The 23,630-nt window shown below is 36.3% G+C and overlaps 1 protein-coding gene across 1 annotated transcript in view; it reads left to right on the top strand.

Annotated features, from left to right (window-relative positions):
• Window positions 1-23,630, top strand: part of LOC144658783 (5'-3' exoribonuclease 1-like) — a 97,893-nt gene that overhangs the window by 51,072 nt on the left and 23,191 nt on the right. Inside the window, exons 24-30 of the mRNA XM_078519248.1 lie at window positions 1,063-1,150; window positions 3,547-3,756; window positions 5,763-5,878; window positions 7,190-7,256; window positions 15,029-15,114; window positions 18,182-18,265; window positions 19,249-19,384. Coding sequence (XP_078375374.1) covers window positions 1,063-1,150; window positions 3,547-3,756; window positions 5,763-5,878; window positions 7,190-7,256; window positions 15,029-15,114; window positions 18,182-18,265; window positions 19,249-19,384 — 787 coding nt within the window. The remainder of the gene's footprint in view (window positions 1-1,062; window positions 1,151-3,546; window positions 3,757-5,762; window positions 5,879-7,189; window positions 7,257-15,028; window positions 15,115-18,181; window positions 18,266-19,248; window positions 19,385-23,630) is intronic.

Raw genomic sequence — 23,630 nt, 5'->3', positions numbered from 1 at the left:
CCTGTGCTTTCCATCATAACAAACCACATGATGGACTTAATTTACAGTCGATGGCATGATCTCCTTACAAGATATAAACACAATTTGCCCTCCCCTTCCAAGCATCCTCTTTCTGTGTATGGAGACCCGAGTTTAAAACCCCAAAAAACCCCCCACCCAAAAAAAAAACCCAACCCCCCTGGGATAACCCAGCCTAGCTACCTTACTTATTTTAAACTCTAAGATTTAAAAAGAACCTTAAAATCGGTTTGAGTGCTGTAGGAAAAATGTATTTAACATGTGCGTTAATGCAGAACGCATGAAGCATCAATTTTAATATTGTTTAACTCTGTCACATCTGATGAGTATTTTGGTCTAAATCTGCCATCTCTAGGGGAATAATTTTTTTAAGCTCTGTTCTAAAGATGCACTTGTAATACGCCAGTTCTACAAAATGAAAACTCTTGCTGCTTGAAATATTTCAAAATTCATTTTAAAATAGAAAAACACCTGAGTGAAATTAGGAAATAAAATCAATATTAAGTGTAAAAATCAAAAACTCTTTACAAATGCTAAGAATAAAAGGGCTGATGAACAAAATATCATAGAATTTAAACAACTTCTCCAAAACATTTGTGTGTCACCCTTTAAGATGTGAAGTCAGAATAAGAGCTTTTAAAACTACTTTTTTGCGTAAAATTGGAGCCAATTTCGACATGTGTAGAACGCTGGAACCGACTGAGCTCTCCTACCTTGTCATAATAATATACATAGAAAGCATGGCATAGTGAACAGACCTAAAAGAGCTCCAAATAGCTTGCAAACACATTGCATCAATACAAACAACACTATTGTATGACTGTTTTGTCACCTTTGTTTTCACTTTATTCATTGCTCAACAGCTCCTTGTTTAAAACCCATACAAACTCTTATACATGTAAATGCTGCCATTTATAAATGCAAATTTCACGACCGCTGTGGTGAAACTGTTCTTACTATAATCTTATTTTTCAAAGGTACAATACATATGGGTAAAAAAGAGAGAGAATGGAAGACTATAAGATTTAAATTTTCTTGTTTTAGATACATATGTGGAGCTAAAGGTCTGGTTACTATGGAAAAGGAATGGTCACCCATGCCAATCAGTTATCCTTACCAGCTGACTGTGAAGGTAATTATTCAGATCCGTGTCAGATAAAATTCCAGGTTCTATTTCACCATTAACAGTCATGTATGTACATTGTATCCAATAACTTGTCAGCCTCCCTTTTTGAGTTTTTTTTTTTTTTTTTTTTTTTTTTTTTTTTTTTTTCAAAAAAATACCTTTAGTTAGCTCTTTTCCAATGTAGTGAGTTGCCAGGCATGCTTGCCACAGCAATCAGATTAAAGCTATAAGTAACCATCAACACCCAATCAAATTGCTGTTTCTCAAGGTGCACTACTGATTCAGGATTTCCCTTTTTATTCTATAAGTAAGAGCATACAGATATAATAATAATTTTGCAACTTTAAAAGGTGAGATTAGCATTTGAGACGTTCTTGAATGTGGCAACATTCCATTACACATTAAATATTGTACTGGTAATTACCGGTAGTTTTAATTCGCTTTCCACTAATGAATGTGAACGCAGACTAATTCTTGATTGAATATCAACAAGAGTTGAAATCACCATTGCTTCACCCAGAAGTGATGGCTTACATGTACATGTATGTGACAGCATCAAATGTTATGATGGCATCATATCAATTCCACAGCATGAAAATTTATTATTATTTAAAGCATGGATTTTTCATGACATAAAACCTCATGGCTGAACACAGTTTTTCTTGTACCCTTTGTATTCAATGCTGACATGAGTCTGAACACACACGCTCAAGGCTTTAAGTAAAACAAAAATTATTTTTTTTAAAAAGTTGTGATCAGGCGTTGAATTGTATCACAGTCAACTCTCCTGGTCCCTACCGTTTTTCAGTCATTTTATTGTAACCAAACTCCCTATAAGACGGACACCTCTCTAAGATCTATGGAAAACAGAAATCATTAACGGACACTTGAGAAGTGTTTTTTCTGTTTTTTATCTTACATGTATTTTATTAGTGAAGATACTTCCAAACTTTGTATCGACCTAAAGCAAGGTTTGTCAGCGGCCTATGGATACGTATATACCAAGCTTACTAACCAAAAACAATGACCCTTTAACCGATTACTTTCCTGCTTTCGTGTATGGACACAAGAGAGGTTGTTTTCTACTTACAGTATTACAGTTTGTAGAAGCTCTTAATCATTGCTTTACAAGCAAATACCGTCCTTTTATTTTTTTAGTCCTGTTTTAGTTTGCAAAGATCCGTTGCATAGTGCAAAGGTTTGGCTTTATTATCTCAGAATAATTATTACTGCTGTCGTGTAACCTTGACTCTCTACAAGGCGGACACCTCTCTAAGACGGACAGCTGCGGCGGGTCTTGAAGGTGTCCTTATTAGAAAGAGTTGACTGTACCAGTTAGGTGCAAGTTCATAAGAATGATAAGAAATTTTACATGGTTGAATTTTAGGAAGCAAGAAAACTGCTGATTATAAGAAATCTGAAATTTGATAAAGGAGTTTTTGAACATTTTTGGACATAATGTGAAAACATAAAGCAAAAAAAAATTAAAATTCTGTCTGTTAAACGTTATTACTTCGATGTAAAAATGTCACAATTTTTCTTTGTTTAGGTCATTGCCCTGAAATAGAACTGAACACAGATTTTCAACCAAACCTTGCCTTCTGTTGGATTACCTTAAGGGGACTTAAATTTTGAAAAAGGGGAGGTCGTCATATTCGTTTAGGAACAGGGAAACCTTGTTTTTTACCACATAATGTAATTCCCTAATAATTCCCTTGTGAGTTCTGGTAAAGTACACGTTTCCAGTGATAATTTATTTTTCAAACATAGAAGTTGATCTGTTTTCATTTTTTTAGAAAGAACTTGATCGCTTCACCCAAAATATGAGGAAAAAATGATAGGTCACCATACTCCTTCACGAGAAAGCAACAACTTAATTATTTCTCTCACAGACTAAGCCGCATAGAAAAAAGCTGCCATTTTGTTTACTTGTGGCGCTAATTACACATAAATTTCTCAAAGTAAGGATGCACAATGCAATTAAGGGCAACAATGACTTTAACATTCTAGGACATTACGTGAAAACATAATGCCGAGAACATTGCGTTTGACAACATGTTTCTCATTGACAAAACTTTAAATGGTATTATACCTATCGTGCAAATTCAGAATTCAAAAATAGTATGACAGGTGGTTGAATACTAGGAGCCCATTAAAAACTAATTGGGCAGCCCTGCTTTTAGCCTAGGCTAAATCTATTTAATAATTCTCGCAGCCCAAGAGCCTAGTTTTACTTGTACATGCCTAGCAGTTTAAAATAAATGCAATGGCTGGAGTCAAAAATCTATTAATATTCCTTTTACACTCCATTCCCACCCTTTCTACAATGTGTAATGGTCATGTCATTGTTGTATAGTATTAATCTCATTTTTTCCATTTCTTTTTCCTGTCTGTTGCATAAGGACATCCATGTCCATGAGACACATGAAGATGATAACATTCATACCATTGAAGACCTCTTTCCCATTGGAAGTAAATGCTTTATGTTAGCATCGCCATATTATGGTACCTCAGGTGAAGTGATAGAGATTGATGTAAAGCAGTCCCGTGTCAGAGTTCAGCTTCAAGTTCCAGCTGAACCTGATATATCATCTGTTATTGATCAACATCAGGTAAGCTGTCAAAAATGGCTTGACACTATCTTTTAGATTGACCAAAGCCTGATCCATTCTTATTGTTTCCAATTAACTTGAGGAAGCACATCGATACATGGTACTCAGGTTTTGCCCATCTCAGCTCAACATTCTTATAGAACAGAGCCTGATCTACTGTTTTAACTGTATGCTGACATTTGGAACAATAAAAACATTAAGATAGATTGTAAAACAATATACTATCCACATTACGTGAAACTGGAATTTTAATTTGCCAGCACATTCTACTAAAATAAATATGAATAATTTAGGATCTTTTAAAAAAACAAAAAAAAAATTTTAATGTACCTTTTATAAAAAACAATGCAAAACGAAATGATTTGAAACACTCAAATCTTTTTAGTTTGGACCAGAATTTGCCAGGTTATTCCTCTCAATCTTAAGCTTCAAAAGATAAATGTAAATAAATTGATGACATTAGAATTCCAGTGTAAAGGAAAAATTAATTATTTGCTCTCTAACAAGTGGAAGTAAACAATGAGTTTAAATTCTTCTGGTTTTCCATTTCTGGCAAACGGGAGGACCTCACATTACAAGATGTGTTACTAGGTAAATTGGATATGGAAACAGAACTGCTAAATTATTTTATTACTCTTATTAAAGTACATATTTTGACAAGTAGGAAACATGATGTAAAACCCAATTTTAATGTGTTTAAACAAATTGTCAAGGAAAAAATCAGGACTGAAAAATATTTAGCATTGCAAAATAACACAGAATGTAAATTTCGGGCTAGATGGCTACCCTATTTCAACAGTAGATTAGGAACTTAGATTAACTTAATCTTAGGGCTTTAATTTAATTATGATAACAGGACACATACCGGTAGTGATAAGTGTTATCAACACCATGATTCTTATAATATTAAATTTGGAAATACAGTTAATAATAAATACAAGCAAAAATAACGAACAATGTTTCGATGACATCTTGGCACCATTATCGAAACATCGTTCATTAATTTCGCTTGTATTTATCATTAACTGTTACACCATGATGTAACATATTTGAGCTTTATACAATGTAAGATCTTAATTAAAAGTGAAAAAAAATGTTGAAATCTACTTGAATTTGCACTTTGGCTCTTTCAAAAAAGATTTTTTTTTTTAATTCATTCACAAAAACAATAACACTTATTACATGAAAAGAAACTACGTAAAAAATTACTTACATTAACAACATACAAGAAAGAAAAATTAAATAAATAAATAAAAGGGCGACTCCTCTGCCTAAAAAGGTTTCCTTTTGCCTATTATTACATCAGTCTCTTTCAAAAAAGATGCATCACCACGGCTACAAAGTAGGTTACTTACATTGAAATTAGACCCGTTCACATCTGAAGTAAGATTCATGTATACTTAAGGTCTACTTACTGAGCTAGTATGAACCAACCTTATGTCATGCACAACGCTTCTTCAATGCTGTCTTTGTGTTGTGTTACCAACTGGCAGGAAACACACCCCAGGAAAACTTGAAAATAGGCAAATACAAAATTCAAGCGGAGTCCACTACCAAGTCCACTTTGGAAGACTTGACAACCGTCATGTGATAACCTCATGCTATTGTTTCACGCATTTCCAAAAGTGGGCATTATTCTGAACTGAGGAACCCAACTCACAAAACTTTTTAAATAGGATAGGAAAATGAAGAGATGGGTAGTCAAGAAACCTGACTCATAAAACTTTGTAATGTGGATGGGTATGTGAGGAATTCAGCCCACAATAATAATTAATAGTATAGGAACTTATCTATCACAGATCACAAAACCTAATCTTTGTAATTTGGATGGGTATGTGAGGAATTCAACTAGTCAGTGTCACCTCACTCATATGGAAGACTATCAGTGAATCCCAAAACTACCGGTAGCTAGATTCATTGGCCTTAGCTTGTCCATTATATATATTTAAATATTAAAGATAAGAGTTTTGATGGGATCTGATGTTTTCCATGTGCTTTATGATTAGGCCATGTCACTTCATTACCTACCAGCACATATTGTAGCCAAAAAGCTTGGTATTACTCCAAATTTGTTATCAAGAATAACTGGCAGCTTCCTGATTGACCAAGGATCCAGTACAGAGTAAGTAACCAATATAAACTTGTAATAATTAATAAATACGAAAAAAAGCTTGATCATACATGCAGATATAAAATTAGTTATATGACTAGCTTTAATCAGATTATAGGCAAGAGTATGCCGTACAAAAATTATAATTGAGATTTCTTGTGGTGAGATCAAGATTTCAGCTTTTTTTAGTGAGATACAAAAAATCTTGGTGGCGAAAACCTTACAGAGAATCTCACTATGAATCGCAGCGATCTCTTCCAAATACCTGTTGATCTTTTCACAAGTTTAGCAAACCAGAAAATGCAAGAGAATGTTAAATAATTCAGCAAAATCTTAAAATCTATTTATTATAAGCTTAGTTGTTTCCTAGGTTATAGGGTTGAGTAAAGTGAACTACTAGTCAACGAACTGTTTGAGTCATGCTCTTGAACGAATGGGCTCACTTTCAAATTCAACATCCATCTTTATAAGCCAATAGACCATACAGTATTGGTATTCTCGGTATTGGACTGGAACTACCTTGCAATGGAGCCTTTGGCAGGTAATCTTTTCAAATGCAAATGACATGAAGCTGTTTTCCCCGCATGAGCCTCCATTGCAAGCTAGTTCAAGTCCAATATTGAGAATACGAATAATGGTCTACATGTATAGCCTTATCCTTTAACAGTGACCACTTTGCTTCATGCCACCAGAGTGAGTTCTCCATTAGCTCATGGGGTGTTGCTCCTCTTGTATATTTGTCAGAGGGGTTTTCTCCTTTTGCTACATGCTGCCATTTAATGTGATTAAAGCAATGAAGAGACGAAAGCTCCACCCTTAACGCCAGAACACATACACACCATAACACATCCATACTGTCAGAATAAACTGTTATACATGTTGCATGGTTAATGCAAGTTCAATCACTACATGTAAATGTCATGTCAAGTTTAGATGGTTGTGTATGCAGTTTTGAATAATTTGTTTGTGTGGTTTTGCAGTTTTTAATAGGCCCCAATGTCCCCCTCTGGAAACTAAGATGTGAACAGAATGACTACTTGATATTCTCCACCGTGCTTAATAAAGGAATCAGTTGCATGCATTTTAAACTTGGTCCTGGTTACATAGCATGTCAAAAAACGGCATGTCAAAAGAAGATTACTAGGCATTGTACATGTAACACTGAAAGATGCTGTAATAGGACAAAGAAAACTTATCACAAACAGTGATAAATAAATCACTCATGCTTTTTTATTTAACTTGATTGCTGAGCTTTTAGATCATCTTTCACCAGTGATCACTTTTAGAAGCTTTCCAACATGGTGTTTGTTTTTTGTCTTGCAGTGCATCTGGCAGAGGCACAAAGGTTGATATTGGTCTGAACATGAAATTCAGTAAACAGAACAAAGAGGTAATGATTATGAGTCACATTATGTAGTTCTAAATGTCACAAACCCATCTTTTCTCAAACTTTGCTGCCATACTTATCACTTATACAAGTATTAAATTATGCCTATCATTCCGTGATCCAGAAATGAAGCACTGTTTCTTATTGAAGTCGCTGTTTGTTAAATGTACTGTTGGGGGTGAACTTAAGTGTGGAAAGTTAAACATGAATTGTTCTGGCAAATGTTTATTTGTCAAAGTTTTTGGTTGTCAATTCTTGTTCCATAAAAATAGTTTTCTGAATTCAGTCACTCATAGCCACATTAAGGTCATGCAGGACTCTCCTAGAACTTCCAGCAGTTTTTGAATTCGAGAATTTCATTTCTTTCATAACACAAAAGAGGTTATGATTTATCACTAGGTCATATAGTCATTTAATTTGGTGTGCTATTCTAGCTGGGAACTTGGACACAAAATTGCATTATCTGCTGTTAAACTTTTAAGGGCTGGTGACATCACAGTAGACGGTCAACAATCCTGATGTAATTCCATCATCCTCTAATATCCTTTATACGTTTTAGCAGAATCAATGTTCAAAATTCAGTGAATAAAAGGTTTACAAGATCTAACACCCCCTCAAGAAATTTTGCTCATAAATTAGTAATTAATGAACAAGGGTCCTGCATGACCTTAAGTTCAATAAGCGTCTTGTTTTTTTTTTTGCTATAAAATTAAACATTATTGCCTTAATTTATATTGCTATCTCTAACTTTCTGCAGTTTGCCTTAAAAAAATTAAGAGTAATATATATTGCATAATTTAGGCAAAAAAGAAGAAGCTTTTATTTGGTCGCCCCCGCCCGGGGGCAACCTGGCTCTACAGTATTAAAATACATGTAGAAAAAGCTCAGAAGAATTTTTGTCACCTTCAGTCATTAAGGGCTTGAAATAATGGCCGGTGTCTATTGACCAAATTAAGTTGTACATTGAACATATACTGAAAAACATGTCATGTGTATATGCCACTGAAATTATACATGAGTTCTAATAAATCAGTGCATTATTAAATCTGAAAACGACACTTGCTCATTGGTCAAGGTCTTTCAATGACATACAGTCTAAATTTTTGGGACTCAGAGACACACTCAATGAATTTTCTGTCACGAGTAACTTTTATCAGGAAAGGTACTTTAAACTAAGTTTTTATCCTTCTAACTCGAGAAAAAAATACTTTTAAAGAGACTATGTCACAGATTTCACAGATTTTTGGTCTAAACTGTACATGTTCTGAAATACATGTAGGTAAGTGGTAGGCAACTTTACGGTCCATGAAAAACATTATCTTTGACCATTAACTGAAGATAATTATAACTTTTATTTGGAAATAGAAACCAAACTTTGGCTATAAATATCAATTGTTTTTGAAGGTGTGTGGAAACAATTAATATTTGAAAACCTTGGCTAACGTTTTCAAATTGCAATCCATCTCCATCCGAGCCATCCACAGCAAATGCGCTTTTTAAGTTGCAAAGTGTCTGGCCATTTTGAGTGACAATTATTGCAGTACCTCCACTTACATAAATAAAAAGGTGCCTCTGCCCTTTCAAGATGAACTACAAAGAAATAATTAGTTAAATTCAATTAAAAGCCAATAATATTTTAAGTCATTGATAATTTCGAAGAAAAACACAGTGGATTAAAAGTTTATAGAAACTATTGACAAGTTTGTTTCAGTCCACAAATTAGGTAGAATGTCTGGGATTTGATTTCAAAACAAGTGATATCTTGCATTCTACAACCCACATAAAGTTTATTGAGAAAGCAATAAAAATACATCTTGTGAAAAAGTTTACTTGGATCAATTTTGTTTTTCATTTGATTGCAACACTCATCACAACACCCTACAAAGAATTCAGTTAAACTTTTGGCAAGTGGCATTGTACAATTGTATATGCTTAACTTTGGGATGCACATTTTGCCATAAATGGACTTGATAACATCCGTCTTTAGTCTGTACTTGGAATATTGGTCAAAAGCTCCTTTTGTCAAGTTTTCTACTTCAGTTACAAAAAGACTCAACCAAAATTTCCCCCAATTCAGACCTCACACTAGCTCTGTGTATTTAAACAAGGAGCCCAGACAAACTGTTCTTTTTACATTAATTTTTACATTTTTAAAGTGAAATTACAGAACGGTTTGTAGATTTGTGTATAATAATGCAAAATATGAATAAATACTTGTTAAATAAATGTAAGGTTTCTTTTTTGTTATACAGTATCATTTGTTTGGCTTGAATTGCAAATTTGAGCGGATTGAAGGATTTCGCTTTAAAATTTGTTGTTTACATAATTACTATTCATCTGATTATTAGGAAAGGTTGAAAAGTCCAACTGCTACAAAGTGGAAAAGCTCCAGCACAAAGGCGATTTTTGACCTAAAAACCCCATTGCACAGCTTTCAAACTATGCAGGAGAAAATAGGAGGGTTTGACTAATTTTCTCGGATCTTTCAATTGAAAATTCAGCCAAATGGCCCATAACTAGCCTTTGGACAAAATAAGACAATTATTATTGTTCAAGATTTTGTTCAGTGAAAAGAGATTCAAAGGCAATACCAATACTCACTAGGGAGTGATGTCAATGGTGTGACACAACCCAAGCACCTTGTGCAATTACTTTGGTGATGCGGAAAAAGTGATGCATAATCATTTAAGTATGTACAATCCCGTTCCTTGACACCTGTGTACACGTAAACCAAGATGGTTCTACCGAGATCTCCGTGTACCGTAAACCTACGCACACGGATCAGTACCTGAACTTCCACTCAAATCATCATCTTCAACACAAAAGAGATGTAGTTAACACCCTGATGCTGCGAGCCCAGACCTTGGTTACCGAGGACGAGGACAAAACAAGAGAAGCCCAACACGTGAAACAAGCTTTGAAAGTAAACAACTACCCAGATTGGATGCTAACAATACCGCTTTCCAAGTCTGGAACGAAAGAGCCCGAAAAGAGAAGAAAATCTACACTTCAGCGCCATACATCAAAGGAATTTCTGAACGCCTTCAAAGAGTGTTTAAGTCACACGAGGTCACACTTATTCAAAAACCCGTAAATTCCCTGAGGTCGCAATTGGTACATGTCAAGGACAAAACGTCCAATCTAAAGAAATGCGGAACTGTGTACCAGGTTCAATGTGAACAGCTCAACAAGGAGTACGTTGGTGAAACGTCCCGTTTACTGGAAACCAGAATGAAGGAACATCAGTCGAGGAACTCGTCAGCCATTCATGAGCATTGTCGACTGGAGGGCCACTCGGTAGACACAAGCAAGACAAAAGTGTTAGCCACCGAAATCAACACCTTTAAACGCCGGGTAAAAGAGGCCATTGAGATAAAACTCAGAAAACCTTTGTTAAATAGAGACAATGGTTTTGAATTAGCTCCAATTTATGACAGAATTTTAACTCCCCCGAGGCTTTGAAATGTCTTCTTAACATTCATCTTAAAAAACACCACCTCAGTGACTGATGAAGTCTGGATGATATCAGACGAAATATTTCACGCTTTTAAATTTTATTTGCGCTCCGAGTTTGAAAACATTTTAAACCCTTTTAACATTTAAGTATGTGTTGTTATAATTTTGTATGTCGGCGTATTTTTAAAATATTGAGATTGAATTTAGAAATGAGTAAGTAGTCATATTTCATTTTTCATATTTCACCCTTTAAGCCTGGAGGCAACTGGTCTAATTTTTCATAAATCAATAAATATAAACCAGATGTCCTTATAGGATGTGTCAATCAAGTCAAAATAGGTGGGAGGAGCAATTTTATGTTCTCAAAATGCAGATCTTTCCAAGGCAATTTTGGTACAACAAAAATTCATACATGTAATTGGACAAATATTGTCCAAGTTATGACGTTACAGTGAATGTGTGTTAGGACCTTCATGTAAACCACTTAAGTGATTGGAGCTTCCTAATAAAAGATTGTTATTATTATTAATGTGCAAAATGGCACTATCAGGGCTTAAACGGTTAAAGCTAGCACTGAAAAAATTGGAATAGCATTTATTTTCCAAAGAAAAAGGAATATTTTACAGCTATAGAAAATTCAGTAATCTCATCTCATTGTTTTGCGGAGAATGGCGAAACAATGCACCTAGATGTGAAACTCCCATGCAAAACCTAGCTGTTTCATAACTAGGTGTATTTTATTGCCATCGTCTGCAAAATAACACAATGAAATGACAAAATTCTGATGTTTTTTTTTCCTGTGGTTGTAAAACATTTCTTTTTTTTGGAAAATTGAACTCTGTCTCAACATACATGTACTCAGCACCTGCTTTAAAACTAAAGCACATACTGACTAGATCTAGATACTTACCGGTACTTGTTTCTTAGTAACGTCAATCTGAATATTTTATAGATTATATTGAAGCATAAAAACTATATAAGTCTCGCTTTTGGGATGGTCATTAATTGCATGAGGGTCCTTGGGTTGTGACATCACTCCCTATAGTAGGGAGTATTGGTTTTGCCTTTGCCTCACTATCCGCAAATAAAATCTTGAATGACCATTGTTTAATATTGTATCCAATCAGAAAGAGGCTGGGAAATAGCGATTTCCCTCCGGCACAACTTGTTATCACAATGAATTCCGATGGCTTAAAAATTTTGGATTCCCAATTTTGTTTGGTGCAAACCATTCGGTAAATTGAACCATACATGTCATTTCGACTATTTTGCTTGTTTACAAGCAGAAGTAGGAGATTAGGAGTGATGTGGGCAAAATTTGGATACATTCTTGTCTACTCTCAAGGGACTTTTTTAATTTCTCAAGGGACTGTTTTAATTTCTCAAGGGAGTTCTTTCCGCTTAATGGGCGATGAAAGGGTCTCTTATTATTATTGCGTCACCACTTCCGATCTCGAGTTAAAGACGTGACTTGTCACATATTCCGCTGTAGGTGATGAAAGGGTCTCTCATTAGTATTGCGTCAACAATTGCGATCTCGTGTTAAAAGCGTGACTTGTCACATGTATAAACGTTATATAACAGTTATTTTTATGCGTGAGTATCTCAAATGAGATATGACACAACTAATCGAGAATGTGAGTGGTTCAGTGTTTCACAGTCTAAAGCGTTGTACTAGTCCAAGCGTCTCACTCACTGAAGCCGGGCGCTAATATTTAACCTAAAATGATTAAGAACGGAAATTATCTTTTCTTTCACAAACTATTCGTCGAATACACTCCCTTTGTTCGTCTTTAAATGTTTTGTGAACAAAACTCTTGAGAGATTTTCTAAAACCTAGAAGAACTCGCTTTCTACTTCATTCCACTCAACCTGCGCTCAACACCCGCCATGATAACAATTGTTTTTGTCTACACGTGCGATATTTTTGGACCGGAAATTAGACTTAAACTCCATTAGCCGCTGTGGGTGATGAAAGGGTATCTCATAGTATTGCGTCAACACTTGTTATCTCGTGTTAAAAACGTGACTTGTCACATGTATAAACGTTATATAACAATTATTTTTATGCGTGAGTATCTCAAATCCGATATGACACAACTAAGGATTTGTTTTCGCGACAATCGATTGCGTTAGTCACGCTTAACACGAGTGAATAATCATTTATTCGCGTTCTCAATTCAAGGGATTTCTTTTCGGTGTGGGTGAACAATGCGTCAGTCAACACTTGAAGGCAACGTATAAGTCGCGCTAATATTTAACCTAAAGGATTTGTTTTCGCGACAATCGATTGCGTTAGTCACGCTAAACACGAGTAAATAATCATTCGCGTTCTCAATTCAAGGGATTTCTTTTCGGTGTGGGTGAACAAAGCGTCAGCCAACACTTGAAGGCAATGTATAAGTCTTTCACAGACTAAAGCGACGCTAATATGTAACCAAGAACGTAAGAACGCAAGTTTGGACTGGTACAAGCGTCTAACACACTAAAGGAGCGCTAATATTTAACCTAAAACGATTAAGAATGCAAATTTGTACTTTTACAAGTCTTTCACATTCGCGACAATCGATTGCGTTAGTCTCGCTAAACACGAGTAAATAATCATTTATTCGCGTTCTTCTTACACCGAGGATGAGGCAACATGCTTGTCCCAACTTTCAAGAAACCCTTTTCAGCGATAATATTTATTTATTTTAAAATTCCGCCGTAGCACGGAAAAATGAATGTTTCGCACATTTTATCGGGCAAAAGACGAGAAAAATACGCATAAGACTCACATTACGAGCTGATCGGATGGTTTTTAAAATTTGATTTCTGCAAAGGCTGATTTTGTTTTCGTCACTGGCACGATCGTCTGGCGTCTTTGGTGGTGTGATGTAATACTCTTCAACACCACTGGTGATAGATCACGCTCTTACCGAATCCCAACGGAAGCACCGCCAAATCATCTTTTCTTTCACAAACTATTCGTCGAATACACTCCCTTTGTTCGTCTTTAAATGTTTTGTGAACAAAACTCTTGAGAGATTTTCTAAAACCTAGAAGAACTCGCTTTCTACTTCATTCCGCTCAACCTGCGCTCAACACCCGCCATGATAACAATTGTTTTTGTCTACCGTGCGATATTTTTGGACCGGAAATTAGACTTGAACTCCATTAGCCGCTGTGGGTGATGAAAGGGTATCTCATTAGTATTGCGTCAACACTTGCTATCTCGTGTTAAAAACGTGACTTGTCACATGTATAAACGTTATATAACAATTATTTTTATGCGTGAGTATCTCAAATCCATGACCTAAGGATTTTTTTCGCGACAATCGATTGCGTTAGTCACGCTTAACACGAGTGAATAATCATTTATTCGCGTTCTCAATTCAAGGGATTTCTTTTCGGTGTGGGTGAACAATGCGTCAGTCAACACTTGAAGGCAACGTATAAGTCGCGCTAATATTTAACCTAAAGGATTTGTTTTCGCGACAATCGATTGCGTTAGTCACGCTAAACACGAGTAAATAATCATTCGCGTTCTCAATTCAAGGGAGTTCTTTTCGGTGTGGGTGAACAAAGCGTCAGCCAACACTTGAAGGCAATGTATAAGTCTTTCACAGACTAAAGCGACGCTAATATGTAACCAAGAACGTAAGAACGCAAGTTTGGACTGGTACAAGCGTCTAACACACTAAAGGAGCGCTAATATTTAACCTAAAACGATTAAGAACGCAAATTTGTACTTTTACAAGTCTTTCACATTCGCGACAATCGATTGCGTTAGTCTCGCTAAACACGAGTAAATAATCATTTATTCGCTTCTCTTCTGGGATTTCTTTTCGGTGTGGGCCGGGGGTGTGGGTATATATGAAGAATGTATTGACCGCTGAACTGTTTGTTTGCTTTAGTAGGCCGGAATAAGCGTATACGCGACACGAGTACTACAGTATATTCAATGTGTTTTCGATTGGGTTTTCTTTGGCTCCTTAATTTGCGGTTGAGTTTTGTAAACAGCGCGTTGTTGACTTCTAGGTTTCAGTTTTAATTTAGAATGTGATGTGGAAGTGTAAAGTATTCAGGTAAGCTAAGTTATTTTCAAGACTTCCACTCCTAAACAACATGAAAAGCGTCTTTCACCCTTTAGCAAAACACTACTCCATACTACAATTGACAGCCAACAGATAGACCATAGCAAAATAGTCGTAGTCTCATAGAGACCTTTGATTTATTTTCAATAAAAAATGTATTTCATTAACAGTAATTTTGAAATGTGATTCATATAGTCATAGTTAGTAGAGTGTAGCATAAAATGATTTTAATTTCTTTTCCAGGTTCTTGGATTTGCCAAGAGAAAATACGAGGGTGGATGGACTTACTCTCCTGCTGCTTGTAAGACAATTGCTGAGTATTTTAAGAAGTAAGTACATATTTTTCTCCCTTTGAATATATTATTATCACAGGTACAGTAGTTAAATAATTGCCCCTTTTGCCATGAATGACCTAACTGAAGACAGCTGTTATCAGGCTCCAGTTGTTTGAAGGGTGGATAAGGCTATCCACCGGATAAATCGCTATCCATTGGAAAGCACAGTACTACACTACTTCAACACTACTTCATCATTACCAGTGCTGAAGGACGGTTAAGCAAGACCCTGATAAGCTATCCAGCATCTACACAAGTTTTCTTCATACCATCCTTTGCATATTCTGGTCCAGGACCATCTCAATTAAGGATCTCCTACAGCAGACAAACCAGGATGGTGACAAGAACAATCCTCAAGCATCAGCATTGGAGGGGGATTGCTTCCTTTCTTGCAACATTTTTAGAAAAGTAAAGTAACAAAAGCCTTTTTAGGATATTCGCATTTATTGTTCATGTGCATTCTTACTGCACATAAACAATGCACATCCTCATGAATCTTGCCATCTTGTGAACGTTAGGTGGGTGCAAATGTGATTGCTTAATTATAAGTTTCACATAAACAATATTAAGCAGAGAAAATTGTATTTCAGGTATTTATTTGCAAAATGTTTTGACTGAAAGACACTGCATGCATATGCAGCCATATTGAGTTAAAAGAGGCCTGATTTTTCAGGTTTTGGACAGTTTATCTCTGCAATGAATTCACTGACCCCCATTTTTCCGACTGTTTTTCTTGTTAAAGAAAAATAGTAAGACTTGTGGACAATGAAGGCACTCTTACCTTATTCTTGTTAACTCTCAAGGGACTGTTTTAATTTCTCAAGGGAATACTTTTCGCTGTTGGTGATAAAAACGTGCTCAATAGGAATGTTTCAGCACTTCAAAGTGTTATGATCAACTTATCTATTGATTGTGTTCTGTTTTTTCGATTTGATGCGTTTGCAGAGATTCCAACTTTTTTTGAGGGAAAATAGAGTATTTTTAGCACAGAAGGTGCCCCCCTCTAGGGGGTCTAGGGGCATAATCCACTGGGAAATTTTGAAAATTTAGGTTCTCTGGCATTTTGACATCATTTCAGAGTTATTCTACATGTATAAGGTCTTTATTCTTTTCACAAACATTTTTGGTGCCTTTCTTTACTTTTGTTAAACTCAGATCATAAAAAGTACTAAAGATTAGCAAATTTTCTCTTGTTAAATTCAGAGTTTCATGATAAATCGGGAGAATCTGAAAAAAATCGGAAGAGCGGGAGGCAACGCATCAAATCGGGAGGGTTGGAATCTCTGTATTTGTTATCTATGGAAAGCAATTTCTCAATGGCCTCAACAAAAGAAAAGGTACAAGGCAGGCAGTTTCGATGGCCTGTCTGTGTGGAGACTACAGTCTGTGATTTTTTTTCCATTTTCATGTGACGCTCGTCATCTAGCCTTTGAAAATTAAAGGTAGGTATTTTTTAAAGATCTCTGCCATTCATCGATTGAATCACTTGGTTTAAACATGCTGAAAAGCTGCTGCAAATCTTCATTGTTACATAATGTGGAGGCACAGAGATTCTTTAGGCTCATAACAAAGTTCTAGAGAATTCTTGGCATCAAGGAGACGAGTCTAAAAGCTCAGTGTTCTTCAGAAGAATGATGAGTGTTTGCTATAATTCTATTATTAGTTTTAGTATACATTTGATTTCTGTAGTTAAGACATGATTGTTTAAACTTGGAATATATAAATGTACATGTATATACATGTATCCAAACTGATAAAATACTCAATTTGGACCTGCATAGTTGTATCAAGACATGCTGATCATAACATAGCACATCATGCTTGGAGCTTGATGACTACTTCAACTTTGTGTCCAATTTCCATCCTACTCTTCAGTTTAAGCACACAATTTCTGTTTTTGACATCTCCTTCCTGGACATTAATCCCCGGGGGGGGGGGGACTCCCATATTTAAGGGACGGGGATGCTCGTCGGAAATTTTAAAAAGAACCCCTAAAAGAGACCAATCTGGGTGTGGCTCAAGCCTTTCTTGACCCCTAAAAGATACCAAAAAACTAAGAACGGAGTTTATACTTGTATATTTCTTCCTGGTAACCCTAAACAAGACCATTATGGCTAAAAATATTGGCGTTTTGGGCATTTTTTCCCGGAACACCCTAAGCGAGACCAAAAGTCCGAAATTTACACCCCTAAGCGAGACGACGAGCATCCCCGTCACTTTCATATGGGAGTCCCCCCCCCCCGGGCATTAATCTGCACATTAACAATGATTGCATCAGCACCTCCATACACTACAAGGTCACATACACAGTCACATAGCTATCTTCACCAACTGAACAATCTTCGCATCCTCAGCGCTGCAAGGATGGTCTCCTGCCCAGTCAACTTTTAAAACTTTGACATCTGTGTTCTGACAACTTCGATTTTCTGGAGAGCGAATCCTCCTGAGCAATTTCAACATCTTATCTGGCAACCCACAAACAAAAGAAATATTTCCTCAGCCGCCACTGGTAGCCTATCACCGTGATCGCAACGTCCAGGACACCTTTAGTACACGCTGTTGGTGGGAACTTCTCCTTGCACACACAACCGCTGACGCACTTGTGATTTCTTTTCTCATGACAGCACCCTGCATGGTCCCCATGCTCAATATTTTATTATTATCAAGGATGCATTCACCTGTCAATCATCTGGCTTGATGTATGCCATCCCTTGCCGCCATTACTGCGCCGTCTCCATCAGCGAAACAGGCCATTAACTAAGAGAACGCTACGGATTTTCTGTCGCAAAGCATTTTAATGTAAATGGACACACCCTGCAAGACGCACAAGTTCAAGGGGTCATGCTCTGTGGCAGAAATAAGCAATGCAACCGCCAGGAAATGCACCTAATTTTCAAGCTGGGCACTAGTCAGCCGCACAGTCTGAATTCATATTTTCGATACATTGTATCGTAAAGGTTTTTTTAAACTTGGTACTTTGACAAGTGGCCTACAGCACAAAGAAATTTATTTTTCCATTTAAAACTTATCATTTCTTACTTTTGTTTTGTATTTTAATTAGGTTTCCTCAGCTTTTTGAATCTCTGGCTAAGATGTCCACAAATGATCGCTGCTTTGTAAAGGATTTGGATACAGACAAAAATGGGTGAGGTTCTTTGTTATTGCTTTCACTTTTTTCTCTGTTTTTTTTTTTTTTAAGATAAACAAATAATTGAATTATCTAGTAAGGGATATCCAGGACCGTAGCTAGTAACAGGTGACCAAGGCACTTGCCTCATTAAAAATCTTTCATTTCTTTTGATTATTTTCATGCCTTTGTAAAAGACTGAAATAAAAAATGAATAATGTGAGAGAACTGTTACTTTTTCTGATATTGCCTCAGTAAGATTTTTTGTCTGACTTCGGCCCTGATATGTAAGAAGTTCATTGCTTTTCTGAATTTATTAACTGGGCCTGGGGCGAGTGCATCAGAAAATTTTTTTGAAAAATAGGACAATAATTATATTTTTTTCTTCTGTTTTGTTGGCCTCACGTTCCATACCCTGTGCAGCCAAATGCTCAGCTTTTTTTTTTTTCACAACAGCCCTGTTTTCAAGAGAATTATCAGCTCAAAAATCTCAGGCTATTTTAGTTGTGATTTTGCCAAAAAATGTTTATGATTTTCAGGGTTAAATACAGCAAGAAAGTCACCAAAATCAAAGTGTAACTCTTAGTGCCAGCCTTGCACTTTTACATGTAATCGGTTTTTCTACATCTTACTTTGTCTGTATTTCACCTTTTTTCGACTAATTTGTTTGTTGTCAAGCAAAAAAGGAGATATGTAGACAGCAAATTTCCTCTCTTACCGCATTTATTTGTTCACTCTCAAGGGACTGCTTTCATTTCTCAAAGAAATAGTTTCCCCTGTGGGTAATCAAAGTCCGTGACTTGTAAAGCGTCACTCTATAGTTGTGCTTCAGCACTTCCGTTCTTGTCGAAAAAACGTGACTTGTCAAATTTGCAAACGTTATATAACAATTAAATAAAGTAAGTAGCTGTCTCATCAACTGCCTATCCCAGGTTGGTCCCTTTGGAATTCTACATAAATCAATAAGAGAACAACATAACTTTTGATTACATTCTTTACAGGTCCATTTCTTTATCAGAGGTTCAAGACTGGCTAAAGACTGTACCTGCGCGCAACTTGGAGCCAGTAACATGTGGCAGCAGCAGCTTAGATGAGCCAATTGTTGAAGCTATAGAGGAGGTGGTGCAACAAACTAAGGTAGGATCATTAAAAAAACCTCCAGCTGTTTTTCACAGTATACACTACCGTGTTGAGATGTTATTGTAAAACATTTGGTACCATTCTGCACCATCTTTAACCCCAAATGTTCAATTTTTTTATTTTCGGTCAGCAAATTTGGGCTGCTTAAGGTTAATCCATAATATAATATTTTTTGCTTTCGGCCCATCTTGTCTCTGTAGGCACGCAGTAACACAATAATCTTGACTCACAAGCTATAATCGTTCTTTTAAACATTCAGGCCATTTATAATTATTCCTGGAAAGGATCACAGCTTAGGGCTAATTTTGTCTAAATGAAGCAGTCTGCTACTTTTCTCAGTGAAAATTATCCTTTTCTGTCGATTCTGTTTTGATATTCCATTGACTGAATGAACATTTGCCGAACTTTGCTTATTGAGACAATTGATATGTATCGAATGATGTATTCATTAAAGATTGTTATGGGATATCCTTGAGAAGCTGAAACATGTACGCTTGAATTTAAGGTGGCTTACTACTGTTTTGAGGGGGTAAAAGAACCAAACTTTCGACTCACTTGTAAAATGTTCAGAAAAGTTGTCATTCTCTTAATGCTGTTTGTTACAGAATACAACCATCATATGTGACATTTGAACAATAAAAATCCTAATAAACACTCAAATCAAAAAAGCAGCAAAAATAAACGACTAAGTACTTAAGTGGGGACTGGGCACTAGTAATTCAATTGGTGTTTTTTCTCAAAATTTGCCCATATGACCCTACCTCAAAATTTCATAAATAAGAAATTCGCTCTGATTAAACATTTATGCAAAATAATATAGAAATCTGTAAGGCCTATTTTTTAGAAAATCGGAAAATGTGATATTTTGGCTATTTAAAAAATAGATCAAAATCTGTCTTACAGATTTTTTAAAACTTTGGCTGTTGATGCGACCAACCCTAAAAATTAATGCTGAAAAATTTATCATGGGTTGGACAGTAGGTATTTGAGTAATTTGACTTAAAAACGGGATTATATAACCTTGGACGAGAATCAAATAAATTGTGCGTGACCTTTAATTTGAGCATGTGCTCATGTGACGCCATGACTTTCCTGCAATGAAGAAAGTCAAAAATTGCAGGTTATTTATCTATCTTTCTTGCCCTTTTTCCTGCTCTAGGTTTAAACAAATGTCTGAAACATTTTGAAATTCTCTCTGGTATACCAAGTTGGTTTAACAGCTGAACCTTGTTTTCCTTTCATTTAAGAGTTGCTAGCGCAATTTTTGTCCTCGCGAACAATATTGATGTCAAGTAGAAAATTGTAGCACACGCTCTTAAGTCTCGTAAAAACTGTAGTAAGCCACCTTAAGAGAATTGTTTTGTCTAAAATTATTTCCAAATGTTCAACATGGCAACATGTGGCAAAAGGACCAAAATTTCTAGAAAATAAATAAATGTTTTTTTGGAAAAGAAGTTGATTCTAGACCTCATCTGGCTCAGTGCGCCTTTGTTTACCAAGTTTACCCCCAGTCAGCTTAGCTATCTTTGTACAGCAATGTTATAACGCTAGATAGTTACGGGTTTCCGGACAGACCACACAAACTACGTCAGATGGCCTTCTTGTGCACATGACAGATAATTATGTTACATGTAGATCTACCATCCAGAGTGGATAGTTTACAGTGCACAAGACTCCAAATGCCTTCTCTGCCAAATCGTAGGACCAGGCCCATGAGTAGAATAACAAACTTATCAAAAGGGGACGGTGGGGTGATAGGCATAACAGAGAATCCAAGTGCGTTGTTACCTAAGTTGGATGGTACCTGGGGCTGAACTAGTGAGGTTGGTAGATAGTGATGAAGAGAAGCATGCCCAGTTGCCCCATCACAAGCAGTCTCGTACAAGTCAAACAAGGTTTAAGAGTCTTGTCAGCAGAGCTAAGCAATCCGTTTGTGGAGACCAAGGTCAAGATTTTGTTTTGCAATTTAGAAAAGGAGATTAGAACTCTAAGAAAGGAACAGTCACGCAGTGTTTGTAAGGGAATGGCTGATTGACAGAGAAAGCACTCCATGGAATAATCTCTGTTTGTGGACAACTTCCTAGAAGACAAAGGTTGACAAAGACAGCTGAAATTCCAGTCGTCCTGAACAGATTGCAAATTGTTTTCTAAACCCCATATTGGTTGCCATATTCGTGGAGGCAACCCCAATTAATATTTCTCGCACAAGAATCAAGGACCACCACCTTTTCTATCTGATGAAGGAACCAAGCCAATATCCCAGTTATCACACTCAGAAGAATGGGGCTAGACGTCAGCAAGGAAACATGGCAACCAATATGGTGCACACTGCCTGAGGCTGCAATGTCGTGCCAAGTGCTCATCTACTGTGTCTTCGAGACCAGCTGTAGCAACAAAAGATGCAAGTGCTGTACAGCTTATTTGCTTGTACTTCACTATGCGTTTGTCATGGAAAATGTTTAAGATAATAGTTCCAAAGGGAAGGAACAAATGGCAAAGTTGTAACATTGTGTGAATAATGTGTCATCAATTTCCTGATTTGAACACTGCATAACTTGCATCAATTAATTAGGAACATTCATAATTAAGATGTAGTTACCATGGATACGGCATCTTAACACATTGAACATCTGGGAAGGGCCACTCCTGGCCATCCCTATATGCCTATAATATCCAAATCTCCTGTAAAACATGCCAAAAATTACTTTTCACATGTATGGTTTTTTTACTTGTGAAATAGAGTAAACTAGTTAGAGCTTAAGCAGCCATCGTTTTGACATTGTTCACAGTTTTTCTTATGTTACAAACAGCTGCAAATATTTAGCTATTGCATGAAAGGACCTTGTGTGACTCTGCTCTGGTTCAAGAGCTGCCTTGTTTATCTGAGATTGTAACATCAACTGACCTTTGGGTTTCTAGTATCTGGATAAACAACTCTTCATTTTTAACGACTGTAATCAAAACCAAGTTATGCTTACATTCATTTATTTGAGTTACGTGCTCCTATCTTTCAATAGACCATTTGCATTATGACGTAAAAGCGCAAAGACTTCTGGTACTTGTAGTTAGGTTCGCGGAAAATTTTGAATCGTCATCAAGCCAGCTAGCCCAAGAAAATCGTGATGGAGGTAAAGAAAATTACTCTCACCGAGGAAGACGTCCTGTGGCTTCATTTAAAGGGCAAAAAGCAACCTCTCAGTATAAAACCAAGTCCGTTAAAATGAAAAAAAAAAAGTTATGCAAGAAATTGTATATTTGCTGGGTTGCGTTTTGTAGTGAAGTTTCAACGAGTGTTTCCTCCAAGTCTCAGTCGCGGGGTTATTTAATTAAATTCCTAAAACTTTTGCTTGCCAGGTATTATCAAATAATATACAAAGACGCAATATTTTACCCTTTCTAAACATGGGGGAGCACAGTACATGATTTCTACACTCGTAAAAATCTTTGAGGCTCACCTTTCGAGTCGCACAAGTAATCGTTCATCAACAAGATTTGGGAAATAAAATTATATTTGCTCGCATGGCCCTCGCTCGGATTGAAACCACAACTGCTACTCGACGAGTTGACATTTCCAGTACAAAAACAAGAAAACTTCTTTGTTAAAGAATACTGCAATTACAGTTCTAATTTGACGAAAAAATACAATTTTAAGATAAAAACAAATAATCTGTATTCACCTGCACAGGGAAGTTTTGATTGATCAGCTTGAAAATCCTTTATGATTGACCCTTCATGATTCATTGATGAAGCTCGATTGAAAGAGGAAAATTATTTGACTCGTTTCTCTGTCTCACTGTAAAAATAAATTAAACTGACCGTCCCGCCAAGCAATCATGATATATGGTAAAGTTTCTAAGCTTTTCAGTGAAGAATTATAATTCACCTGAGATCGATGGAAGCGATCGTTTGTTGAACGTCTGAAAATAGATTAAGAACAAAGTCAATGGCTTGCCTTGCTTTCACTTGATTCCACACAAATTCAGTTATATCCTCGACTCGTCCTTTCAAACAATCTGTTTCCAGTGCGCGATGTTTTGAAGCTGTGATATTAGGCTAAAAGTATTTACGAAGAGAAGTTGTCGGCCGCGATGAATGAATTTCTACCAGTGAAGTCAACTCCGCCACACAACTTACTTGAACACGAACAAAATTTGTCTGTCTTGGTTAAAACACAGAACTCAGTCATTTTTCATTCCAAAGCTATCATCCTGTTTTCTATATTTTTGACAGGTAACTGAAAAAA

The sequence above is a fragment of the Oculina patagonica genome, chromosome 6 (assembly GCF_052425735.1).
Source record: "Oculina patagonica isolate OP01 chromosome 6, crgOcupat, whole genome shotgun sequence".
Classification (NCBI taxonomy): domain Eukaryota; kingdom Metazoa; phylum Cnidaria; class Anthozoa; order Scleractinia; family Oculinidae; genus Oculina; species Oculina patagonica.
Note: the sequence above shows the minus strand (reverse complement) of the source record. Positions and strands in the feature narration are given on the sequence as shown.